Source organism: Pleurodeles waltl, chromosome 1_2 (assembly GCF_031143425.1).
Source record: "Pleurodeles waltl isolate 20211129_DDA chromosome 1_2, aPleWal1.hap1.20221129, whole genome shotgun sequence".
Classification (NCBI taxonomy): Eukaryota; Metazoa; Chordata; class Amphibia; order Caudata; family Salamandridae; genus Pleurodeles; species Pleurodeles waltl.
In genome coordinates, this window is record NC_090437.1 from 842,856,848 (window position 1) to 842,883,145 (window position 26,298).

The following is a 26,298-nucleotide window of genomic DNA, read 5'->3' on the forward strand; positions in this document are numbered from 1 at the left end:
AACAAAAGAAGTTATTATTAATATGGTTCAACACATATGGGAAAACGAGCTGGAGATGCCACTGACGATGGGGAGTGGAGTCAAAATTATGCACATATACAGCTGATCCCTGGTAAAGCTAAGTTTAAAATGACCCACTTTAATTTCTTAACAGGCTATGTGCTATTGTGAATATGCCTATTGTTATGTCCATCAAACACTGTCTTCTTAACAGGATGGCTAAGAAATAAAAAATGATGTATAAATTTACATTACTGGGACTAGTGCTGGCAAAATATTGCATTTCCATTCAGTGGTTTAAGCTGTGCAGCCCTTGGAAGAAGGATCTATTAGAATGGGCAACTGAGGAGGAAATCAGGATGAAAATGGTGCAGATGAATAAAAACATTGTCAGGTGAAATGTGATATTAAGCTGATGTTTATGTACCCGTAGCAGTGGTCCATGCCATATATTGTCTTTATCAATCTTTCGCTACTGTACATGTTTATGATACAAGTTTAAATACATCTTTAAAAAAAGCATATATGTATTATCAGGAAATCCCTTGTACACATGAGACTAGACCTCCCGTGCACCCTTAAAAAGTGAAACAGCAGGAATGAAGGCCATGTTTTGTAGGAGTTGGAAAGGCTGTGCAGTAGAAAAGATGTGTTTGGGCCAACACGTGTGAGTTGGGTCAGTGTTGGAGGAGGTTTGGTGGCTGATCGTGACCTGGCTTCCTTTCTCCCTAGTTGCTAGACTGATCGCTTTTTATGGAGCTGTCAGCCCTCATGATATTGAAAAACACTCCCCCATAATCATTGAGCTGATTTAGGGACTGAAGTACCAAGCAACTGCCTGAGATTGTGTGGCCTCTTTGTGACATTAATAGTGTCTTCCTTGAGAGTGACATTTCCCTGAGTATCCCTTCCTTAATAGTCCTGAATATGGATTCTTTGTTGACAGGAGAAGTAGCTGTTCTAGGTATTATCTCTCCCTCTGTTAATGTTGTCTGGGCATTAGAAATTGTGGTTCCTTAAGGCATGAGGGATCTTAAGGTAGCAGCATCCAGAAGGTGAACCCTTACTAGCTGATTGGCTTGAAGTTTGGCCTATCCAATACCTTGGCTTTTAGCATTCATCTTTGAGTGTACAGTGATCTTGTTATGTGAATTGACCATTGTCAAGCTTAAAGGCACAAGTCCAGTCATAGGGGGTTACTATGACCTTGGTAGGCCCACTGCAGGATTGTTAAAGCTGCAGGGAGGATGTTGCCATTATGCCAGCGGCGGCCCCCCTCCCCCGTAGTTTTACAATGTTCCCGCCAGGCTGACCAGTGGGAACATTGTATTACAACGTTCCCGTGGGCTGACCAGCATGAACGGTGCTATGGTATTGGTCTAGGCTCCCTTAAGGTGGCTGAAGCCAATACCATAGAACAACAGCACCTCGACATGCACACTGTATGCAGAGCAGACAGTGTGCTTTCCGAAGGTGCTGGGCAGGGGGGCCCTTGCACTGCCCCTGCTCTTTTGCCCCCAGCACTGTGTTTCCACCAGCCTTTCCATTGCAGGGTTCCAGCCACGGAAAAGGCTAGTGGACACAGGAGATGTAATCAGCACGGCGGCGCTGAGTTCAGTGCTGCCATGGCTGACCACGAGTCCGACTGCCGTCAGCCCTCAAGAACCTTGTTCCTGGCAGTGACAGCCATCCCCTGGTGGTCCTTTTGCCATGGTCATAATGGGGTAGTCGGACTGCCTGGAGTGCAGCCGTCCACTGCCACATGTCTTCCAGTCCTTGGACCGCCATACTTGTAATGAGGCCCATAATGTGCCTTTGCTCTGATAATCCTTTGTGCAGGCCTCATTATCATGTGGTGGAGACCCTAAGATGCAAATGAACCACACAACCTGGATGACATAGTGAGTCATTCGTAGTCAGACTACAGTAATAGATTGTCCTAATAATGTTTTGCGTTAGTAGCAGGGCTCAGAAAAATAATCTTAGATTGTTTGTGAAGGTGCAGAGATGATGGTGACAATAGGAAATTTCATAGGGAGCTAGTTATCTTTTGTCAAATGTAATCCTTTTTTGCCATTTGCCCCTATTTCTATTTCTCTGGATTTCTAGTATTTTCACTTCTGCACTTGCTATAGCTTTTTTTTCAAATGTGAGCTTATTATGTTTAAACAAATAACTGCTGCTTTCAAAGTGATGTGACTGCAGAGTCCATCTATTTGGACGTAGGAGTGAAGGATATATTAGTCCATCCTTCTTGTCAAACATAATCATTTATTTTTAATTTACATGTTTACATCACAGCATCTGTTGCTAGAGTCACTTTATCTATAAAATGTAATATGCAATTAAATTGTTACATTTTGGGTTGAAAATGCTGTCAAAATGTAATTTGCAGCATATAAATAATCTGCTTTGAAAATACCAGTGGTAAATTTAAAATGTGCTCATCTGTTTTTTTTTTAGCAGTTTTGAGACCTGAAATAGTCTGCCTGAGCTACGCCAAAGCTGATATTTAAAGCACCTCTGCAGCTGTCACTGGAAAGCTAATCATTGCCCAGATGGAAGGAATGAAAGGCCTACTAACTTGGGATATCTGTCCCTAAACATACTCTATTACACATTTCCCATTAAGCAGAGGCATTGGGGGTCCATTTCAGCCAACCGCTAGAGGAGGCGTGGACCAAATGTTGGCCCCTGTGAGAAGCATTTGAACCACCAAACTGGGATGGCCAGGGTAGTTTTGGAATGAACAGAAAAGCAAAACAGAGCTGAGGCAGGAATTCACCAGAGTGGATTTTTGGTGCCTATAACTCTGGGATAGTTTCAATATCTTTAAGCATGTATTGAATGAATCCCTGTACTGCAAAACAAGGAGTGGTTGGCCTATGTACAATTGACTAGATGTCACCACCAACTATAGACAGGTTTACATGTTAGAATGTCTTAGTTGATTTCCTTCTCCGTCTGAACATCCACTTCTAGAACTCTTTTCTAGGACTGGTGGTGCCAGTAAACCACTGACTGACAAAGCTAACGGGGATCAAAGTCCTGGCAGTAAAGCATGCTTACCCCTGTGGAATGTACTTCCAGTGGCTGCAGTGTAAATAAGTGCCTTAGACATTTGAGTTGTAGCTTTTATGTAAACCTAAAATCTCAGTTTTGAGGACCCGCCCCTCTTGCATGTGCAAAAGGGGAATTGCAGTATGTCCTGAAAATCTGAACATTATCTGTGCAAGTTCGTAGAGTTACCAGAATGTGTGGAAAAACTTAGAATTTTCTCATAAACCTACCCGACCTCCAGAAAAGTTTCTAAGTCCCAAGATAAAACTTCTCAGCCATCCAATAATTTGTAGCTCAGTCACAGAGGGTGCTTATGTTACTTCCTAGTCAGCTGCAGGAAGGAAACTAGTTCATTCTCGTTTTCTTTCATTGTCTGTAGGACAACATTAAGGGCCTCATTCTGACCGCCAGGGTGGAGGCCGGCTGAAGCACCGCCAACAGGCTGGCGGTGCTTCATTTTGTATTCCGAACGCGGCTGTGAAGCTGCGGTCGCCCAGCCGGGTCCGGCGGTTTTCCGCTGGATTTCCCCCGGCTGGGGGAATCCTCCATGGTGGCGCTGCTTGCAGCGCCGCCATGGGGATTCCGACCCCCTTCCTGCCAGCCTGTTTCTGCCGGTTTTCACCGCCAGAAACAGGATGGCGGGAACGGGTGTCGTGGGGCCCCTGGGGGCCCCTGCACTGCCCATGCCACTGGCATGGGCAGTGCAGGGGCCCCCTAACAGGGCCCCATAAAGATTTTCACTGTCTGCATAGCAGACAGTGAAAATCGCGACAGGTGCAACTGCACCCGTCGCACCCCTGCAACTCCGCCGGCTCCATTCGGAGCCGGCTTCCTTGTTGCAGGGCCTTTCCCGCTGGGCCGGCTGGCGCTCTTTTGGCGGTCGCCCGCCGGCCCAGCGGGAAAGCCAGAATGGCATCCGCGGTCTTCTGACCCTCTAAATTCCTGCCTTTTCCTGTGCTTTCTTAAATAGAGGTTTTGATTTCTATATGACCTTTGATTCCTAAATCATTTTTTCTTAATATATGTGATACTTTCTTACAAACGTATTGCCATTTAAACTAACGTGGTGTAGACCTTATTAAGTTCTTTATTTTGTAAGTGTGTTATTTGAGTAGATTCGTCATGTATTTTCTCTGAGAAAACCTTGCCATCCTAAGGAGAGTGATGGAGTGTGGGGCCTTTTTCAGGAGACCCAGGGAATGGGGGTATTGCATTCAAATTGTATCAATGAAAGCATTTAACCACTGGTGTCCTGGGTCTTTACCTCGGTGTTGAACCCAAAACCGAACACTAATTACTCCCTTAAGACACTAGACTCTCACTGTAGCAAAGTTGTGCAGTCCAAGGCTTATTCAGGAAATGTGTGGGCTAGAAACTCAGAACTCAATAAGGCACCTAAGCTTTACATGGTTTTGTAAATCTGTGGAAGCATCAAAAACCAAGGGTGTTCAGTGGAAACACCCACCGCAATGCTTATGGAATGCCTCCCAAGCATAGAGTAAGGCAACCCATCGATTTATGCTGTCTTGCCTTACTCTGTATCTATCAGGCCATTCAAAGCCACACAAAGTGGCTTTTTGTGGCCTCGTAGATATGATTTTGTAGTCTGAGCCACCAAGGCTTCACAAGAAGTGGCGCTGCAGCAGTGCAAGAGGCTCATAAATATGCCCCTAAGTGTGCAGACTAAAGGGTGACAATGCTTACCAAAAATAAATGCATATGTAGCAGATTCTCATGATTAGAGGAAAATGTGTAAAAGTAACCATTAGGCAAGGATGTCAAGTTAAAAAATGAAATCTAAAATGGAGACTCAGTGCTGGCCCTGCGTCGGTTCCAGTGGAACTTACTCATACCAATCCATCTTACTTACCAGGCCTAAACCCATTAATGTCCCTGGTTCCATGGAAGTGGCTTGGGAAACAAGAAGATGAAAACAATTATTGTCTATGTAACAGTATCCCAGATGTTGCATTTTAAGTGATATGATAGGAATTTAGGCAAAGCGATGCTAGCTCTTCGCACCCAGATTTCCTTTTGGTCTTCTCTCCCACTGATGATAGCCTATTTCTTGGTGAAGATGAAAGCCCTATCTTGTTTCCTGAACTATTTTATTATCCTCCCATTGCTTGTTCCGCACTCCTTTTCCATGACAACTGGACCCATCCTTTATAACATTAATCTGTAGGGGCAGGATGGTACTGTTTGGCAAACGCTACACTAAAACTTCCTGTAACTGCAAGCGGGCTGCTTCTTTCAGATTTTGAGACCTCCTACTTGGCTGCTCAATTGCAATGGCCGATTCGCTGGCATATGGGGCACTCCCTGTATGAATCTGGATTCACAGTGGCTAAATTTAGAGAAGGTGCATTACATGACTCCTTGTTGTGCACCACTCGATCTGGCCCATATGCTACAAGGCTACTTTTCACGGCTTCGGCTTGCTTGGCCAGAACCAAGAAATTGACATACAAGTTGTCATCCTTTTATTGAGCCTTCCTAGTAAAACAGTGTAGTTACGACCAGTACAGTTGTATCGTTTGGCAAAATGCGCGATTATCCACAGTGCGTGACCCTTTTCTCAATCCCAACTTTTATAGTGGCTAATAGTCTTCTTCCTGGGCAATTTCACACTTACGACTATATTCATCAGTCACTTTCTATACTTTTCCACACCTGCCACAAGCCACCATCCATGCATGAAGTATAATAAACCCTTTACATCGCTGGCATTGACAGTAAATTGATAAAATGGATATAAAAGGAATTCCTGGCTGAGGGGGACATGACACTGACTGGAAAAATATACTAGAATATCCTCATATAGTATCCTGAGGCACACAATTCAAATATATTCAATTTAATTTACTCAATAGGGAATATCTCACACAACTCACATGTTCACTTCCCAGTGCTAATCTCCTACATATGCTTTGGGCTTGTCCACAGCTCCTAACATATTGGCCCTGCATATTAAATACATTGCCCACTATGACTAGTTTCACAATCATGACTTTTCTTGAGACTACTTCCAGGTCTCGTCCCTCTGCCTTCGCCCTAAGCTTGAGAGACTGGCTGTCACGTTTTCTTGACTTGGCTCGGCTCCTGGTAAAGCAGAATGTCATGATATGCTAGAAAGAGCCTTCTACCCCTATTGCAGTGACCTGCAGAGAACCACTCTCCAGTGGGCCCAGTCTGGGAGCATTCTACTACATAGAGAAGAACGTGCAGGCCTCTGAAAATACTTTACTGCCCAAATCTGGGACATATTAGTTTAACAATTCACAGGCTCCACCAAAGATGACATCCATCCACCCTGCAGCACACCATACACATACGCACATAGTGGGCATTGTTTCCTTTTTCTCTCCTACCTTTTAGAGTGTTATCCTTTTCCATTCCTTTTGTTAACCTAATATGGACCACAGCGAGCATGTACTAATCAATGTTCTCTAAATCACAGTCAATGAGTGGGGGTATTGATATGAGGTGACATGGCAGAGGGAAAAGGGAGAGATCGGGGAGGAAAGGCAGTTCTGGGGTTATATAGTTTTTAATCATTTTTACTATCAAAAAAGGTGGTATATGGACAACTCTTTAAAGATTAATTTGCTTTCTGTACAAATGTTTGCTATTGCCTGTAACCTGGCCAGACAGTGTACTAGTTTCTGACTAATAAGACTGGGTCAAATTGGTGGTTCAAAGATGCTTCTGGACTCCAAGGCTCATGCGTTGATTTGGTATCATACACCAAGGGACAGCTCTGAAATGACCAGTCAAAGCTCAACGCATTTCTCTCATTTTTGGTTCTGACCTCAGAATGTTAGGGTAATTCTCTTATCTTTTAGTACTGTACCCCTTCCACTTGCCCCGTTCGCAGCTCGCGGTCACCACCAACTTCTTAGAGCAAGGCTGGAGGAACTCAATTAAGAGAACTCTTCCTCAGTACTTTGTGGGACAACCAAATATATCCATGCACACAGAGTTATTGTAGCTGAATACAATCAACATGACAACAAAGGCTTTACCACCTGTTCTGAGATCCAGGGCAGTGATGTTCTAAATAGACAACACCCATACCCTTCTTTACATTGGAAAGTTTGAGACACAAACCCCCCATAGCTCTGTTAGCTGGCCTTGGCTCTGTGGGAGTTGGCTGTGGTTCTTTCAATAGGCATAGAACATCAACCTCCAGTTGACAATGTCATGTATTTTTGTACAAGCTGCTAGAGGCACATGTGCAAGTAGATAACCCACCTTATGGCCATAGGAGCAGCCTAAACCGGCCTAAGCAACTCTTTCCCACTGGTAATCAGGACATCAAGGGGCATTTGATAGGCTTGATACATTTATATCCTCCAATACAGCACCCCACCTTCCCCTGGGACCTTCATTTGGATGCACAAGCCTTTCACCCCCTGCAGCCTAAAATATATTTTGTGGTAATTTGTGTAAAGGGACCACTGTGTCCTTTGCACCTCAGAGCCCTTGACAGTGTCCCTTAGGTACTGAAACTCAGTCTTCCTTCATTCAAAAGCACTCCTATTCCTTTTGAATGAGACAAGTGTTCTCTGACAGGTTTCTAATGTCCCCCTTTCTCCTCAGCTTCAAAGGGTCTTCTTAACTTGGGCTTCAAGCTCACATTGTATCTTTTCTGGACCAAAACAAATATCTGTGATAGTGAGACAAACTATTCGGTATATTTGGGGGTAATACCTCGCCCTGGCATCTGCTATGGCCACCTTTGCTAAACCCTAACATAGTGCATCACCCAGTTCTTCACTCTAGGCTGCATCTGTTACATGCTCTATGCATGTGCTATCAGAAATGCCACATGGGCTACCCACATTCTGCTGACGCTTCCCTCCTTCCAGAGCAATGTAAAATTTAGCAGGATGTTCTGCAAAAACTATGCCCACATTGCTTGATGTTGCCATTTTCCATCACCTTTCTGCTTCTCATGTGCTTTGGAATTCACACACAAGATTACTATGGGATGAAACAAAAGACAAAAGTAGGATAATGTTACGTTTATCATGTATTTATGACTCTCAGTCCCATTATCAAAACTCTCCCGTTGACTCATCTGCCATGTTTAGAAATCACACACTGATTGGTTCCTTTTTCAATTGCATTGAACTGGTGAGCACAGGCATACATGCATAGATGGGGGCATGCGGTCTATGAAGTATGAAAGTGTACTTGGTACTAAGACACAAAGATCTGTGTTAAAACAGTTATATAAGCATTTTCCAGTAGCACCAATAGGTAAACCAACACAACTCTTGAATTCAAGTGTGAGTACTACATCAACCCTACAATTTATCTTGTCCAGACAGTTTACCAGTAGCATCTCTTTTTACCCAAATATGCTCTTTCGATAGCAATGATGAATTTCTTGTACTTAAGTAAAAAATGATCTCTTATGAAAGCAAAACATTTTTTTAACGTATGGTATACTAAATGTATAAAGAACTGTCGCTTGCATTTAAAACAAAACATATTCTCCTCTTCTTTCTTTCTAGCCAGCTTTTGAAACGTCGTGAGGTGTCAGTACCCCTGCAAATTGAGCAACTGTCTGTTGAACTGGATGCATGGAGGGCATGCACACAGTTAGTGAACAAGTGAGTGTAAAACAGATTTTAACACACTATGTAAACTACTTAATACGTTGATGTAAAACCTTTCTGTTGTATGTCATGATTTTGTTAGACAGTTCATGCACGTCAGTTAGAATGGATGAAAAATGTTGAAGAATATAATAAATTCAGAAAGAAGTAATGTAGAGTCGTCATTACAAAATTCAGTATTTAACTTTACTGGAAATGCATGGATTCTCAAATGCCAGGTGTTTCTGGTCACAACTGCAGATTTTGTTCATATGTCCAGCTTCTTTAAACTCCAAAAATGTAGAAAATGACCAAATATGAAGGTATGGAAGTTAATGTTTAAGCAATGAGAACTACGAATATTGAGAACACTATTACCCACTTCTTCCATCCAATTTTTTACTAATATCCACTACTTTTGCATTATTTTTATCACCATCTCAATAGGATAGAAAACTTTGTTGTGGTAGAATTTTGACTCACTCATAATAGCAGACTAATAACTCGATGTGTTCCATAGAAATGGGATAATATTCCCCAAACATCAACGTGATGCATAGCAGGTAAACAAGGATTCCTCAGTAAAAGTTTCTGTCTTTTTTTACTTGTTTGTGACCATGTGACAAATGGTTGCAGCCAGAATAGGGTTATTAATATAAATGAGGCAAAGAATGATGTAGAAGGCACTCAGGTTGATCCAATGATGTTGTAAATTTGGCACCTTGCCCCAGTCCCAAATTTTACCTTTTGACTTAGTCACTGTTTTGTTTTTCAAAATCTTCCAGTGGGTCTAGGCTGGAAACTGCAGCCGGTCAGGATGCCACTAGGTTGTATACCTTCATCACAAGGTCCCACTGAAGCATTTTTCCTCTCTGCAAAAAGCTCCAATCAGAACAAAACTGGTTATCATGCCTGCTGATGCTTTGTCCTCCGTAGGAAAGCCTGACCATATTTACCCAGTTCTCCTGAGGTGCTATAAATGACAGAGTACCATTTCATGCTTACTTTTCATGATTTAAGTTGGTATTCCCATTGGTGCTGCTTAAAATAAGCACAAGACAGTGGTATAGGTCCAACTGAAAGATTGTATATTATATTAATGTGTTCAGTGCCTACACCTAGACACTGTGCATAGTATCTGTCAACAGTACAAAGAGTAGTAGATAAAATTCAAAATCAGTCATCCACTAGTAGCCATACAATTTAAGCATTTGAAAAACTGCCAGAAAAGATTTGCGAAAGATCTTTTTTCATGGTGACTTAAAAGCTAGTAAGCTTAGAAGAGGAACAAACTGGAGATGCCAGTGTAGGGGGAGTGGGAAAGATAAAGGATTAAAAATGTAATGGTTTGAAGGCTGGGTAGAGAGGTTTAAAAAAATACATTCATGATGAAGAAAAAAGGAGCTCAGAGATATCAGAAAGTAGAATTGCTGAAGTCCGATATTGGGAGTAAATGCCATAAATGTAATTAAAGATAAGTTAGAGAACAATTAAATATAGATAAAAGAGATTACACAGCTTGATTATAGTGTAGTCAAAGACTGGCTAGAGAGAAGCAAGGGCAGAGAAATTCAATAAATAGGGAAGGACAGTAGAAAAAACAAAAAATAAATAAAAATAAGAGTTTTGATAGCACCCAAGATGATATGGGTGTCAAATGGGACCCTTATGAGGGGGCAGTTTTTACAGGCTGTGCTGCCTCTGGAATCTATGCATTGCATTTCTTTTTCTATGAAATGCTAAGGAGTCCTGCTCCCTCAAGAGGGGCTAAGGAGTCTGTCCACTGTAATGGAGAACCATTCATACACTTCATCACTTTTCTGCGCTCGGTCCATAATGCACATTCCTCTGCAGGAGAGCTAAATGAGTTGTCTACTGTTCTAAGATAGTCGATGGCTTCATGAGTAAAACTGCAGCTGCTAGCCCTCATATAGAGCTGCGCATGGAGACTGACATTTGGCCTCTGGAGTCAGGTGGCCTATAAATCTGATAAAATTCATCCAGAACAGAGGATGGTCATCACGCCCTTGAGTCAGGTGACCTCATTGTTATGTTCTGGAAGAGATGTGAGCTGTTTGCATTGCTCAGATTCGCGCTAATTCTGTTTTTACTTTTGGTTCACCAGGAGTGAAAACCAGTGGGCATCTGCTGCTTCTGCCCAGTGCCTTAAGACCCTAGCGGGTGACTAGTTGCGCTTTACTAGTATTATGGTTGATTGATTGATTGATTGATTTGTGTAGGACCTACCTAAGTACACCACCTGTAGCAGCCCAGATTGCCTTAGAGGGCAACCTGGTAAAATAGAATATCTTGAAGTGACACACTTCTCCATGCACCTCTTAGGGCAGAGAACCCAGAGAATAGCAATTCTCCTCTGCATTATGTACCACTTGCAATTGATGAACCTGCGTTTCAGACTTGACAGCCATAGGGTGGTCTTCCCCCCAATGTTTTGCCTACCTTCTCCACTTTTCAGGCAACATTTTTGCTGGTATTATGACTCTGTGCACTTCACCACTGCTAACTAGGGCTAAAGTGCATGCACTCTCTCCCCTAAACACGATAATATTGGCTTACCCCAATTGGCATATTTAATTTACTTATAAGTCCCTAGTAAAGTTGTACTCTATATAACCAGGGCCTATAAATTAAATACTACTGGTGGGCCTTCAGCACTCATTGTGCCATCCACTTATGTAACATTTTAACCATGTCTCAGGCCTGTCATTGAAGAGCCACTATGTACAGTTTTACTCGGCCATGTTGACCTGGCACAATAATCTGTTTGCCAGGCCCAAACCTTTCCTTTTTATACATATATGGTACCCCTACGGTAGTCACTGAGCAGGGCCTTTCTCTTCCATAGGATAACATTGAGACTAATTTATAAAATCTTATAAATGTAATTTACAATCTGAAAGAGATAAACCTTTCAAGTTTGGTGTCTCTGGCATCACAAGTTAAAATCACAAATTACGGTGAAGTCAGATTTTAAATTGCAATTCTGAAAATACCAATTTTAGAAAGTTGTCATTTTCCTACTTAAGTTATTTGGTTCCTGCTGCCTGTCTGTGGTCACTTGTCTGTGGTGAGTAACAGCTCAGCTTTTTGTATTCCTCCCAGACAGCCACACACAAAGGGAGCTTAGGTATGACTTGATTGGCCATCCTAGGAGGATGGGAGGGAAGAGCTAGGCACAGCCTCACTTACAGCAGAATAGGTTGTGTCTTGTCCTCGCACAAAGGGCTGCATAACCCACTGTAGTGAGGCAGGAGCCAGGGCAGTAAAGGCAAGTCCTCAGTGTACTAAAAATTGCTGTTTTTGAAGTCTCCCCCACTTCAAAGGCCCAACTGTGTATAAGTGATAGACTTCTTACACCACTGTGAGAAAGTAGCCTCTTTCTAGCCTTGTTACCCCCACTTTTGGCCTGTTTGTGAGTGTATGTCAGGGTGTTTTCACTGTCTCACTGGGATCCTGCTAGCCAGGGCCCAGTGCTCATAGTGAAAACCCTATGTTTTCAGTATGTTTGTTATGTGTCACTGGGACCCTGCTAGTCAGGACCCCAGTGCTCATAAGTTTGTGGACTATATGTATGTGTTCCCTGTGTGGTGCCTAACTGTCTCACTGAGGCTCTGCTAACCAGAACCTCAGTGGTTATGCTCTCTCATTTCTTTCCAAATTGTCACTAACAGGCTAGTGACCATTTTTACCAATTTACATTGGCTTACTGGAACACCCTTATAATTCCCTAGTATATGGTACTGAGGTACCCAGGGTATTGGGGTTCCAGGAGATCCCTATGGGCTGCAGCATTTCTTTTGCCACCCATAGGGAGCTCTGACAATTCTTACACAGGCCTGCCACTGCAGCCTGAGTGAAATAACGTCCACGTTATTTCACAGCCATTTTACACTGCACTTAAGTAACTTATAAGTCACCTATATGTCTAACCTTTACCTGGTAAAGGTTAGGTGCAAAGTTACTTAGTGTGAGGGCACCCTGGCACTAGCCAAGGTGCCCCCACATTGTTCAGAGCCAATTCCCTGAACTTTGTGAGTGCGGGGACACCATTACACGCGTGCACTACATATAGGTCACTACCTATATGTAGCTTCACAATGGTAACTCCGAATATGGCCATGTAACATGTCTATGATCATGGAATTGCCCCCTCTATGCCATCCTGGCATAGTTTGCACAATCCCATGATCCCAGTGGTCTGTAGCACAGACCCTGGTACTGCCAAACTGCCCTTCCTGGGGTTTCACTGCAGCTGCTGCTGCTGCCAACCCCTCAGACAGGCATCTGCCCTCCTGGGGTCCAGCCAGGCCTGGCCCAGGATGGCAGAACAAAGAACTTCCTCTGAGAGAGGGTGTGACACCCTCTCCCTTTGGAAAATGGTGTGAAGGCAGGGGAGGAGTAGCCTCCCCCAGCCTCTGGAAATGCTTTGTTGGGCACAGATGTGCCCAATTCTGCATAAGCCAGTCTACACCGGTTCAGGGGACCCCTTAGCCCTGCTCTGGCGCGAAACTGGACAAAGGAAAGGGGAGTGACCACTCCCCTGACCTGCACCTCCCCTGGGAGGTGTCCAGAGCTCCTCCAGTGTGCTCCAGACCTCTGCCATCTTGGAAACAGAGGTGCTGCTGGCACACTGGACTGCTCTGAGTGGCCAGTGCCACCAGGTGACGTCAGAGACTCCTTGTGATAGGCTCCTTCAGGTGTTGCTAGCCTATCCTCTCTCCTAGGTAGCCAAACCCTCTTTTCTGGCTATTTAGGGTCTCTGTCTCTGGGGAAACTTTAGATAACGAATGCAAGAGCTCACCCGAGTTCCTCTGCATCTCTCTCTTCACCTTCTGCCAAGGAATCGACTGCTGACCGCGCTGGAAGCCTGCAAACCTGCAACATAGTAGCAAAGACGACTACTGCAACTCTGTAACGCTGATCCTGCCGCCTTCTCGACTGTTTTCCTGCTTGTGCATGCTGTGGGGGTAGCCTGCCTCCTCTCTGCACCAGAAGCTCCAAAGAAATCTCCCGTGGGTCGACGGAATCTTCCCCCTGCAACCGCAGGCACCAAAAAGCTGCATTACCGGTCCCTTGGGTCTCCTCTCAGCACGACGAGCGAGGTCCCTCGAATCCAGCAACTCTGTCCAAGTGACCCCCACAGTCCAGTGACTCTTCAGTCCAAGTTTGGTGGAGGTAAGTCCTTGCCTCACCTCGCTGGGAACCGCAACTTTGCAGCTACTCCGGCCCCTGTGCACTTCCGGCGGAATTCCTTTGTGCACAGCCAAGCCTGGGTCCACGGCACTCTAACCTGCATTGCACGACTTTCTAAGTTGGTCTCCGGCGACGTTGGACTCCTTTGTGCAACTTCGGCGAGCACCGTTTCACGCATCCTCGTAGTGCCTGTTTCTGGCACTTCTCCGGGTGCTACCTGCTTCAGAGAGGGCTCCTTGTCTTGCTCGACGTCCCCTCTCTCTGCTGGTCCAATTTGCGACCTCCTGGTCCCTCCTGGGCCTCAGCAGCGTCCAAAAACGCTAACCGCACGATTTGCAGCTAGCAAGGCTTGTTGGCGTTCTTTCCACGGCGAGAGGGATCCGTCCACCAAAGGGGAAGTCTCTAGCCCTTTTCGTTCCTGCAGAAACCTCAGCTTCTTCTGTCCAGTAGAAGCTTCTTTGCACCCGCAGCTGGCATTTCCTGGGCATCTGCCCATCTCCGACTTGCTTGTGACTTTTGGACTTGGTCCCCTTGTTCCACAGGTACCCTAGATTGGAAATCCACAGTTGTTGCATTGCTGGTTTGTGTCTTTCCTGCATTATTCCTCTAACACGACTTCTTTGTCCTTAGGGGAACTTTAGTGCACTTTGCACTCACTTTTCAGGGTCTTGGGGAGGGTTATTTTTCTAACTCTCACTATTTTCTAATAGTCCAAGCGACCCTCTACAAGGTCACATAGGTTTGGGGTCCATTCGTGGTTCGCATTCCACTTTTGGAGTATATGGTTTGTGTTGCCCCTATCCCTATGTTTCCCCATTGCATCCTATTGTAACTATACATTGTTTGCACTGTTTTCTAAGACTATACTGCATATTTTTGCTATTGTGTATATATATCTTGTGTATATTTCCTATCCTCTCACTGAGGGTACACTCTAAGATACTTTGGCATATTGTCATAAAAATAAAGTACCTTTATTTTTAGTATAACTGTGTATTGTGTTTTCTTATGATATTGTGCATATGACACTAAGTGGTACTGTAGTAGCTTCACACGTCTCCTAGTTCAGCCTAAGCTGCTCTGCTAAGCTACCATTATCTATCAGCCTAAGCTGCTAGACACCCTATACACTAATAAGGGATAACTGGGCCTGGTGCAAGGTGTAAGTACCCCTTGGTACTCATTACAAGCCAGTCCAGCCTCCTACAACCACCACTTCAGTACACTTCGGGACCTATGAATACTCTGCCCCGAAGAAGGACTGCTTCTGATGAAGAACTGCCACTCTGCTGGACTGCTGCTTTGCTGGACTCCTGTCTTGATGTGCTGCCCTGCTGCCTTCTGTTCCCCTGTCTAGATGAAAAGGACTGGAACTGCATCACTTGAACCCAGAGTGACTCCGAGGGCTAGTTGGATGGCCTCTTCATCTGAAGTCTCAGGGACATAAAATACTTCCAACCACTCTGCTCCTGCACTTAGACTCTGCCATCTGTTAATTTACCCTGCCAAGCGGTGCCACCCCAGTCCTGGACCCTTGAAAATGGGCTTAAGGTGCTTTCTCAGCAGAACAGACGCATCCTAAACTGAGCGATGTGTTTCCGAGCATAACCAACACATTACTTTGGCTGAGCTTTGCATCTTCAAGCTGAACCGACGCATCATCGCTTTTCTGTGGATTGGACCCGTTGTTACAGATTTGCATTACTGCTGCATCATCCATCTTGGATTCACCGCATCACCTTTGGAACCGCCATTGTGTGATACTTTTCACAGCACAAGCTCCTCTCATCTCCCATCAACAGCAGCCTCAACAGCAAAATTCTGCATCGCAGCTTCACTGCTCATCTGAACCCACATACCCCCTCGACTGCTCAACGGATCCTCTACACCAGCCATCGCATAGCAAGCCCCGTCGGCAGGATCCTCGATGTCAATGCAACAGGACCCTACACCACAGCTTTGCTGCATCTTGGAACCGATGCATCGCCTTGGCTGTGCGACTCATCTTCGTGGCAGGTCCACGCAATGCTCCACAACCAAGATTCAAGGTAATTTGGTTCAGTGGGCCTAACTGAATCCCTGTAGCTGGCCCACACTCCATCGTAGTCAGTCTGAACTTTTTACTTGCTCCCTGTCCAGTGCGACTAGATAGCCCCAGTAGTGCTTTTAGATTCTTAACGCTATTTTTACCTTAACTTTGAAATTCAGTATCTCTAGTTCTACTTATTGGATTTTTGTTGTTTTGGTCTTGTTTTATTTATTAAATTCAGGTGTATTCTTCTAACCTGGTGTGGAACCTTTATGTGTGGTGTTTACACTGTGTTACTGTTTGAAGTGTTGCACAAATACTTTACACACTGCCTCTAAGTTAAGCCTGACTGTTCTGTGCCAAGCTAACAGAAGATGAGCAAAGGTTAATTTAAAGTTTGCCTGACACTTACCCTGACTAGGATTGTGGCTGCTGTCTGACCAAGGTTTACACCCCAGTCAACCACCAGCCCAATTTCTAACACTGCACCACCTCAGCAGAGGCTTGCCACTGTGATCTACTAGCTTACTGTAGTGGCTCCTTCGTTGTTTTGTTGGGACCAGGCTGTTCCTCTCATCTCTTGCATCTTGCATGGGCTTAGCTACTGCTCGTGGCTCTGTACAAGTTACCTGGAATTCACCTCATATCTCAGACAAACCATCCTTTCTTGTAAAGGGCCTTGAACATCATCTTCCCCAAACTTTAGGAAAAGAAAGTGCAGTTCTGAGGAGTGATCCAACTACTTGGGTCCTTGTGGTGGACTTGCATAAAGTTCACTGAACTGTTGCACGAACCTGTGCCTCATCCTAGGCACTATGGGCCAGATGTATCATCACGGCCCTTTGCGATTCGGTAATAGCGATTTTGAAGAAATCGCTATTACTGACTCGCAAAGTGCCATGTATCACATTTGCGATTCGGTAATAGCGATTTCTTAAAAATCGCAAATGCTATTTCCGAATCGCAAATTGCGATACTGGCCCCATTCGCAGCTATGGGCCTGTTGGCCCATAGCTGCAAATTTTTTACATTTCCAAAATTGCGATTTCTGAACCAGAAATCGCAATTTTGGAAATGCAAATCCCCAGGGTGCTGGGGGCCTATGGCCCCCTCTGCTGCACCCCAACAATGTTTTGGGGGACATGTAAGGTACACACATGCCAAAAGGGCCTATGTGCTTTGCATGTTCAATTTCAAAATGCATTTTAAATGCATTTTTAAATTTTGCACCAGGTTACCACCTGGTTGCAGTCCATGGTATTTTGCATGTATGTGCAAAATGCCATTCTGCGAAAAATCGCAATTTGCGATTTTTTGCAGCATTGCCTTGCTATCTTGAATTTGCGAATCGCAAATTGTGACTTGCAATTTCAAGGTCGCAACGCAAGAAATCGCAATTTTAGCGATTTCTTATTTGTGGTCTGCGAATGACTTTCATGCATTGCAGACCACTGTTTTGCACTCACAAACGGCTGAATTTACCGATTCGCACCGTTTGCGAGTGCAAAACTTTTTCATACATCTGGCCCAACGTCCTATTTGCCCTCTGTTTGAAATGTGTGCTGGTTACCTTTATCATGGCAAGCCTATCCTTCTGTTAGGACAATATCTTTGGTAGTGTAGCCCATCTTTCTCACACATCTGAGACATAAGTGAGGTTCTCTGCTTCAGCTACTGTCCTTTCTTTTAATTTCCCTGCAATTTAGGATGCCTTTCTCGTGAGACCAAACTATTCCCTGAGGATCACTGTGGCAGATATTCACTTTGCACTTGGAAGTGTTTTCCACAAGAAATAATGGGGAGAAAAAGTGAGGGTGGACCCAAAGAGGATGCAGACGTTTCTGTTGGAAAATGGAAGATGGGTAGTTTAGAAGCATAGAGTTTTGGAAGATAAGGCATAGTGTTAATGATGAGCCGGGCAGAATACAATGTTGCTTTTATGAAGGATTAAGATGTTAACAATGAAAAGACCCCTAGGAGGGGAAGACTGATAGACTTAGAGTTGCGAAGTGCAGAGGCAGACGAGCAGAAATAAATGAAAAGTGGCGAGTTGTCCTCTTAAAAATGGTATTACATTGGACAGGAAAATTGGGGCTAAGAGGCAGAGTTAAATAGCGAAAACTAGAGGACTTATGGTAATGTCAAATTAGATTACTAAAAGGAGAAAAGGAGATCACAGAATCAAAACAGTCTAAAGCAAGAAAGAATGTTAAGATGAATCACATGGCCTACTGTATCAAAGGCAAGGAGCAGGTCTATTAAGATAGGGAGAGAATACAATTTAGCATGACAAGAGCTTTTAGGGTGATTTGTGAAAGCAGGCAGTGTGGATTTAGTTGCCTGGTAAAAGGAATTGAAGAGGTGGAACAAGAGAGATAGACTTTTACATTTGAGCTATTAAATATGCAGGCTTTCTGTACAAGGCAAAAGTTAGATAGAAGAAAAATTGTTTTGTGAAGAAGATTAATAATAACATCCTAGAATAGTTCAAAACCGATAGCTTATGGTAGAGAAAAACTGAGAAGGGAAGGTAGACAGAAGGAAAGCAAAGAATAGATTTGAGGAATTAGAGAAACAGCCACTAGTCTGATGGGACAGGATTAGTATTTGTCCATTTGTGAAAGGTAGGAACCTCAGAATCTGAAATGACTGAGTAGGAGGAACAAGAAAGTTGAGGACATGGCAGTTTATAAAACCACCAGTGGAAAAGGCAGAGCAAAAAGAGAAGGCCAAATTCTCAAAGGTAAACTTAGACTGGAAGTCTACATTAGACCTGAATTCTAAGTTAGATCGCAAGTCTAAGTTTAGACCTGAAGTCTAAGTTTAGAGTTCAGGTCTAAAATTAGACTTCAGGTCTATTTTAGACTTCAGGTTTAATGTTAGACTTTAGATCTAAAATTAGACTTCAGGTAAAACTTAGACTTCAGGTTTAATGTTAGACTTTAGATCTAAAATTAGACTTCATGTTTAAACTTAGACTTCAGGTTCAACTTAGAAATCAGGCCTAATGTTAGACTTCAGACCCAGTGATTTTAAAAGAATAATAGGAGCCACAATCAGAAGAAGCATGGACTTGACTAAATCAGGAGAGGGAGATAAGGAAGCTTGTTAAGAATGCCACTGAGATGACAGGGTTAAAAGAAACAGTGTTGGTCAGATTGTGGCTGTAGGAGTTTATGACCTGGGTAAGTGTAGTAACAGGTGATAAAGCAGAAAGGACCTCCTAATCAGAGTGGGTCATCATCTAGTGACTCTCGGGCTTTATGTTTAGTGGTGATACGCAATGGCATGGCAATGGCAAATGCGGTAAAAATATTTAGTGGAAGCTTGAAGGATTAAATATAGTTAGCACAATATTCTGCTGATTAGTAGAGAATGGTTTACTCTGTGTGTTGTTGAGTAGTAGTGTTACTGTCTTTATGTTGAGTCAGAATAGGTGAGGAACATAGTTACAGTAGTTTAAGTAAGTCTAGATACCAAGAGTAGCAGAGGATGTGCAAGAGAAGTCCTCCCATGTGTTAAATTCGAATGAATAAGGTGTCATTTGATATGAGGGACAATATCTTATACTCCACCAGAAAGTGAACTTCAGGGAGTGTAAAAAGCCACTTAGTTCCTAGAAAGGTATTTATACGGTTCACCCATGTTTGATTAATGGATGTTAAGAGTTACTCATTTCCAAGCATTTAAGGTGGTGGATCACGGCCACAGCTTAGGCCAGTTGATAGGACTCAGGAGAGAGCTGGATAGGGAACTGTGAACCATAGATAACACACTGCACAGGCTGGGAAATGTTCGGGGTGGATGTTGTGGCACTCCCTCAAGTTCTTAAGGTGAAGGAGCAGTATAAAACTTATCTGGAATACTTGCATTGTCATGTCTATAAAAACTACGTGGCTAGCGCACACTGCCTTTAGAGAATAATATGAGGCGCAATATTGCTGACCGTAGACCCTCCCAACATGGCTAAAGATGTTTCTGGAGAGGCTCCAGAGGCTGCCCCGGGGGTCCAAGAAAGGTCTGGGAGGGCCCAGTGATGGCACAGGAGATTAGACATGTCATCAAAGAAATGGCCCTGGGCAAAACTGCCAGTGGAGATACACTTCTCATTTATGGGACAATTGGTCCCGAAACTGAAGTAGCTCTATGCCGAATCCCTGAGGCTGGGAACAATTCCCGAGTCCTCAAGAGACACAGGGCCTGATTTTAACCGCGGCGGGCGGCGGTCGCCGGCCGCCATGCGGTTACCGCCAAATGACCGCACCGCGGTCACAAGACCGCGGCGGCCATTCTGGCTTTCCCGCTGTGCTGGCGGGCGACCGCCAAAAGGCCGCCCGCCAGCACAGCGGGAAAGACCCAGCAACGATGAAGCCGGCTCCGAATGGAGCCGGCGAAGTTGCTGTAGTGCGACGGGTGCAGTAGCACCCGTCGCGAATTTCAGTGTCTGCTAGGCAGACACTGAAATTCTTTTTGGGGCCCTCTTACGGGGGCCCCTGCAGTGCCCATGCAATTGGCATGGGCACTGCAGGGGCCCCCAGGGGCCCCGCGGCACCCCCTACCGCCATCCTGTTCATGGCGGGTTTCCCGCCATGAACAGGATGGCGGTAGGGGGTGTCTGAATCCCCATGGCGGAAAGTCGGCGGGAGACCGCCGACTTTCCGCTTCTGACCGCGGCTGAACCGCCGCGGTCAGAATGCTCGTGTGAGCACCGCCAGCCTGTTGGCGGTGCTCCCGTGGTCGGTGGCCCAGAATGACCCCCACAGTTGTGATTCTGCTGATCAAGACCAAAGACCAGGGGGCCACCCACCTCAGCTTCCAACCCCTGTCCATGCTAAACATGGACTTTAAAATCCTCAGCAAGGAATTGCCCTTCAATTACTACTTCATATGCCAGCACTGATTCACAGAAACCAAAATGATCGCATCCTGGCCCGAAACATTGGTGGTTATATCATGTGCTCTACCACCCGGAAGTGAAGTTTAGACTGGGAGCCGAGCTCATGTTGGTGGATCTCGAAAAAGCCTTCAACATGGTGCAGTGGGACTTCCTGTTCGAAGCCATTAGTTGAAAGGGGCTAGGGAGAAGTGGGTCAGCTGGGTTAAACTGCTGTACTCCAATATGATGGCAAGGATTAAAACAGGCACCAATATTTTGCAGCAGTATAGTGCATACAGAGGCATGAGGCAGGGGTGCCCATTACACATCCTCTTGTTCGCGTTAGCCATCGAACCACTGACTGAACTATTTCTCCAAGAGGGCAGGGGCAATAGCTTAGTGGTAGATGGCCAATAACACATAATATCACTCTATGCAGACGGTCTCCCACTTTACCTGGCAGATGGCACAGCAGGCACTGCTGGCACGATGTGGCTCCTGGAGGAGTTTGAGAATCTCTCAGGCCTCCAGGTCAATAAGATCAAAACCTGCCTGTTCCCTCTGCCACATGGAGCTCAGGGGCTACCAGGTTTGTCATAGATTGACTCTTGCTCTAGGCAAGACCGCTGGTTAAATTATGACAGTACTTATGTTTGTAAGTGACTCTGCCAGTCCTACAACAAGTTGCAACTGTCGTCCCAATCCTCCCGGCTCACAAGCAGTATCTCACCAAAAACCTAAACAGTAAATGGTGATTTGTGGCAGCCTTACGCATGGACTCAAGTGGTGACATCTCGGGGAGTATTGTGGTTAAACGGAGACTACCCCTTTCTCACACGAACAATATGTCTCAATCAAACACATAGGCAATGAAGGAGATGCAGTAAAAGTCTTAGTAGGTTTTAATTAACAGTACTGCAATCTACGATAAGTTGCATGGGCTGCAATGATTAGGATAATGAACAGTGCAAGAAACAGAATTGTGGAAACAAGAGTCATTTGTACCAAGACCCCCACCATCTTGCAGTCCAATGGAATGACATGAGATATGAAATATGTCCTAATCCTCCAACATGATGAACCTAACCTAAAGAGAGCTGTTAGACTTTTCATCCTTGGCATGGTCTCCCTTAACTTTTTGCCGCTGTTTCCCAGGTTGTTGATGTGTGCTGGACTCAGATTTTGCTGTTTTTGTTACTCTGGGCACTGCTAACCAGTGCTAAAGTGCGAGTGCTCCTATACAAAATGTGTATGTAATTGGCGTATCCATGATTGGCATATTTGATTTATTAGTAGGTCCCTAGTACAGTGCCCAGGGCCTGTAAATCAAATGCTACTAGTGGGCCTGCAGCACTCGTTGTGCCACCCAACTAAGTAGCTCTGTAATCATGTCTCAGACCTGTCACTGCAGTGTCTGTCTGTGCAGCTTTTAATTGTAAATTCAACTTGTCAAGTGTACCCACTTGCCAGGCCTAAACCTTCCCTTTTCTTATGTGTAAGGCACCCCTAAGGTAGGCCCTAGGTATCCTCAAGGGCAGGATGCAGTGTATGGTTTAGGTAGGACATATAGTAATGTATTTTATATGTCCTGACAGTGAAATATTGCTAAATTCATTTCTCACTGTTGCAAGGCCTGTCCCTCTCATAGGTTAACATGGGGGCTACCTTTAAATCTGATTAAAGTGTAGATTCCCTTTGGGAGCAGATGGACATGTGGAGTTTGGGGTCTCTGAGCCCACAATTTGAAAATACATCTTTTAGTAAAGTTGATTTTAAGATTGTATGTTTGAAAATGCCACTTTTAGAAAGTGAACCTTTTCTTGCTTATACCATTTCTGTGACTCTGCCTGTTTGTGGATTCCCTGTATGGGTCAGTTTGACAGTTGGGCTGGTTGCACCTCAAACTAGACAGTGACACAAAGGGAGCTGGGGTGTAGTCTGCATTTTCTGATGAGCAATCTGTGCTAGGAGGGAGGGAAAGAGTGGTCACTCACATCAGAAAGGGCTGTGCCTGCCATCACACAATGCAGTCTCCAACCCCCTGGTGAGTGTCTGGGGCCTGGCATGGGCAAGCAGGGTTTCACATTCAAGAGAGACTTTGCTTTGAAGTAGGCCTACTTCAAAGGAGAAAATGGGTATAAGAAGGGCACCCAAAACCACAGACTTTAGAAAACTTCTGGAAACCAAGAGGAACCTCTGCCTGGAGAAGAGCTGAAGAGCTGAGGAAGAAGAGCTGCCCTGCCTGTGACTGTGCTTTGTGGAGCTATCCTGCAGTTGCTGCTTCTGCCAGAGCAAGAGGGCAAAGACTGGACTTTGTGTGCCTTCCATCTAATGAAGATCTCCAAGGGCTTGATTTAGAGCTTGCCTCCTGTAGTTTGAGGTGTCAGGGACAGCAAAGACTTCTCTCTGCCGGCACCTGGAGTCTCTGGAGAGACTCCTACTCTGACAAGTGGTGCCAATCCAGGTCCTGGGACCCTGAAAGGAGAAGCTGGCAGCCTAAGAAGAAGAAATACATGCACAGAATGCTATGTGGGGAAGGATCGACGCAACTCCAATCTGTGGCTGTAAAATCGACGCACCACCGGCTTTGCAGCTGAAAATTGATGCTCGCCTGCAACGTGAGCAAAGAATCGACGCACAGAGCTGGGGAAACGGAGGCTGGTGAGATCGCAACCCGCTGCTGCATGGTTTTCGGATCATCGTGCGGCTGGATTTCCGACGCAAGTACCGCTGGGCATGTAAAAACAACGCAAAGACTTCCTGGACCCGAGAGCGCTGACCGAATCGACGCATCGCTCTCCTGCGGAGAGAAGAAACGACGCGCCCGACCCGACGGAAGGAGAAACAACGCAAGGTCTCGCTCGTGAGTGAAATCGACTCATCGCTAGCCCTTTTTAATACACATTTGCCTGTGCGGGGTTATTTTTGACACATCCAAGGTACATTTTCATTCTAACAGTGTTAGTGTGTGTTTAAAACCACATGAAGACAATTTTTGCTTTCTAATTGATAACTTGACTTGTGTATTTTGGATTTTGTTAAATATTTCCTATTTTTCTAAACCTGTGTTGTGTCATTTTGTAGTGTTTTTATTCAGTTATTGTGTGTGTTGGTACAAATACTTTACACCTAGTACTCTGAAGTTAAGCTTACTGCTCGTGCCAAGCTACCAAGTGGGTAAGCAGGGGTTAGCTGAGGGTGATTCTCTTTTACCCTGACTAGAGTGAGGGTCCTTGCTTGGACAGGGGGTAACCTGACTGCCAACCAAATACCCCATTTCTAACAAGAGCTAGGTGTGATAAACCTAATCTGCCAATGACTTGTCCATGAGAAGAGCCCCCCAACCCTCTTGACCTTGGAATGAGGTCTCTAGATCAGACTCCGTGGGGACACGAAGACTGGGTCAGTGTCAAAGCGACGTGCAGCATCGATAGCGTTGATGCTATCTGGTAGGAATCCCTCTGACTACCTGTCTGTGTGAGGTGTACTTATACAGATCTGATCGAACCCCTGACGTAGGTCTGTTCCCAAACAATAGATAATAAGACATACTTGGGACGGCAATTTATATAAACAATTCCCTTGAAGGCGTAAAGTGGGAGAGTACCTAATATAAATACCTACAGTTTGTTTATCTTTGTCGCTTGATAGTGATGCACGGTGGCACTGCTAACGTGAAACTAAAACATTGGCCTAACTCAAAATAATGCAGCCATCTTGAAAAGATATAATTAAATAATTGTGCCAAAACAGAGCAAACTAAGTGGGGTAAATGTCACTAGGTGATGGGGGCATGAGTCTACAAGCCAAAAGGCTAAGCTAACTCCTGCTTCCCATTAAAACAAGATAGGATTCACTACAGGGTTTACCCCAGGCCTGACCTGTTCCCCTACATATTTGAATACTTAGGTATCCAAGTAAGTACACACTGGAGGAGCTACAAGAGAGCATCCTGGGATGAGCCCTCTGATTTCTTAAATCATGTGTCCCCTTTTGAAGGTCCCTCAGGCTGCCAATCGTGGCCCGTATATCCATTCCCAAAATGGTGATGTTCCCTCATTTAATTGAACTTTTTATTAACCTCCTGTTGGGTTACCGGCCTCCTGGTTCCAGCAACTAGATGCTCTGCTTAGGGGCCTGCTCTGGGATGGGAGCCACCAGAGTGCCCCTTGAAATCCTCTGGTGCGCTCTTGAAGAGAGGGGCGGGCAGGGACCCCTATTTCCTAGTGGCACAGTTCCAGTGGGTAATCCAATAGCAATACAATAGCATGATGGGGCTCACCCGAAGGAGCTTGGCCTTGTGGGGTGGCATACCATCAGCAAGCGCTGCTGGTAAGATTGCTCCCTCCAGCTGCAGCTTTTCTTTACATGGAACAGTAGCTGGCGGCAGTTTTGAAATGCAGGCAGTGTGGCATAATGAAGACCAAGGAACGGCCCTTTACATGGTGGAACTACTGTACAGGGACCCCCCCTCTCTTTTTTCACGACCCTGTAATTATCAGATTGGAATGGCGGCAGGCTTCTGACAGCAGGAGACTCCTATCATTTGGGCACTCTAATCCCCCAGGAGGAGATGATGGCACAGTATGTATTGCCCCAAAACAGTTTCTGACAAGTGAAGCCCTGATAAGAGCCTTTAGGAATCTCTAGGCTGTAGGCTGCAAGGAACCTGCAACTCACGCAGTGCTTCAGTTGTTGGTGTCCATGGGCTTTGCGTGGCACCTGGTGACTTGGTTCTACAGAGCACTGAACAGGATGGTCCGGAAAGCCTTGGTGGCCCTCACATCACTTGATAGGACAGATGGGGAGGGATGCTGGGAAGCAAACTCACGGACCCTGAATGGTGAAGGATTCTGGCATATTCCAAGAAGGTCTCCAGGAACACATTGCCGAAAAAATTAATTCATTTATGTCCATATGACACCTCACAGAAGCCAGGTCATCTATGGGGGAGAGCCACGTGAGTGGCCCAGATTTCAGCACCCAGATGCAGACTCGTGCCATATGATCTGAAGTTGCCCCCACCCTGCAACCATTTTGGGGCATGGTAATACGCAGATTGAGCACCACGCTAGATCACACGCTACCATGTACTATAGATACCTGTCTTTTGGGGATGTTCTCCAGGCCTCAGAAGGTGGGCACTGAGTTCCGAGACTTGCCCCTTATATTGGGCAAGAGTTGGATATTGATGGCCTGGAAATAGACGATGGGCCCACTTCTGAGGCCTGGTGAGGGATGTCCCACTTGGGCTAGAGCAGAAGAAAGAGTGCCCCTCAGAGAGGACATTAGGGGGTGAGATGACGCCCAATATGCGGGCTGTGGACGGAGTTGCTAGACTTCTGGGAGCATCTGGAGAGAGAGGCAGATGGGAAAGATGAGCGCCTGTTGGGAGTTACCAGGGGGGCGCCTCAGGAGATGGGAAAAAGAAAAACACACACTAGGGGAGGTTGGCCCACAAGAGAAGAACGCCCCTCACCTGACACAGTCTCCCTGCTAACTCATTTCCCTCC

The 26,298-nt window shown here is 45.2% G+C and overlaps 1 protein-coding gene across 2 annotated transcripts in view; it reads left to right on the forward strand.

Annotated features, from left to right (window-relative positions):
- The window catches only part of WDR17 (WD repeat domain 17), an 811,699-nt gene that overhangs the window by 656,781 nt on the left and 128,620 nt on the right, over positions 1–26,298 (forward strand). For both annotated transcript variants that reach the window (XM_069244628.1, XM_069244620.1), the window contains one exon: positions 8,583–8,681. In XM_069244628.1, coding sequence (XP_069100729.1) covers positions 8,583–8,681 — 99 coding nt within the window. The remainder of the gene's footprint in view (positions 1–8,582; positions 8,682–26,298) is intronic.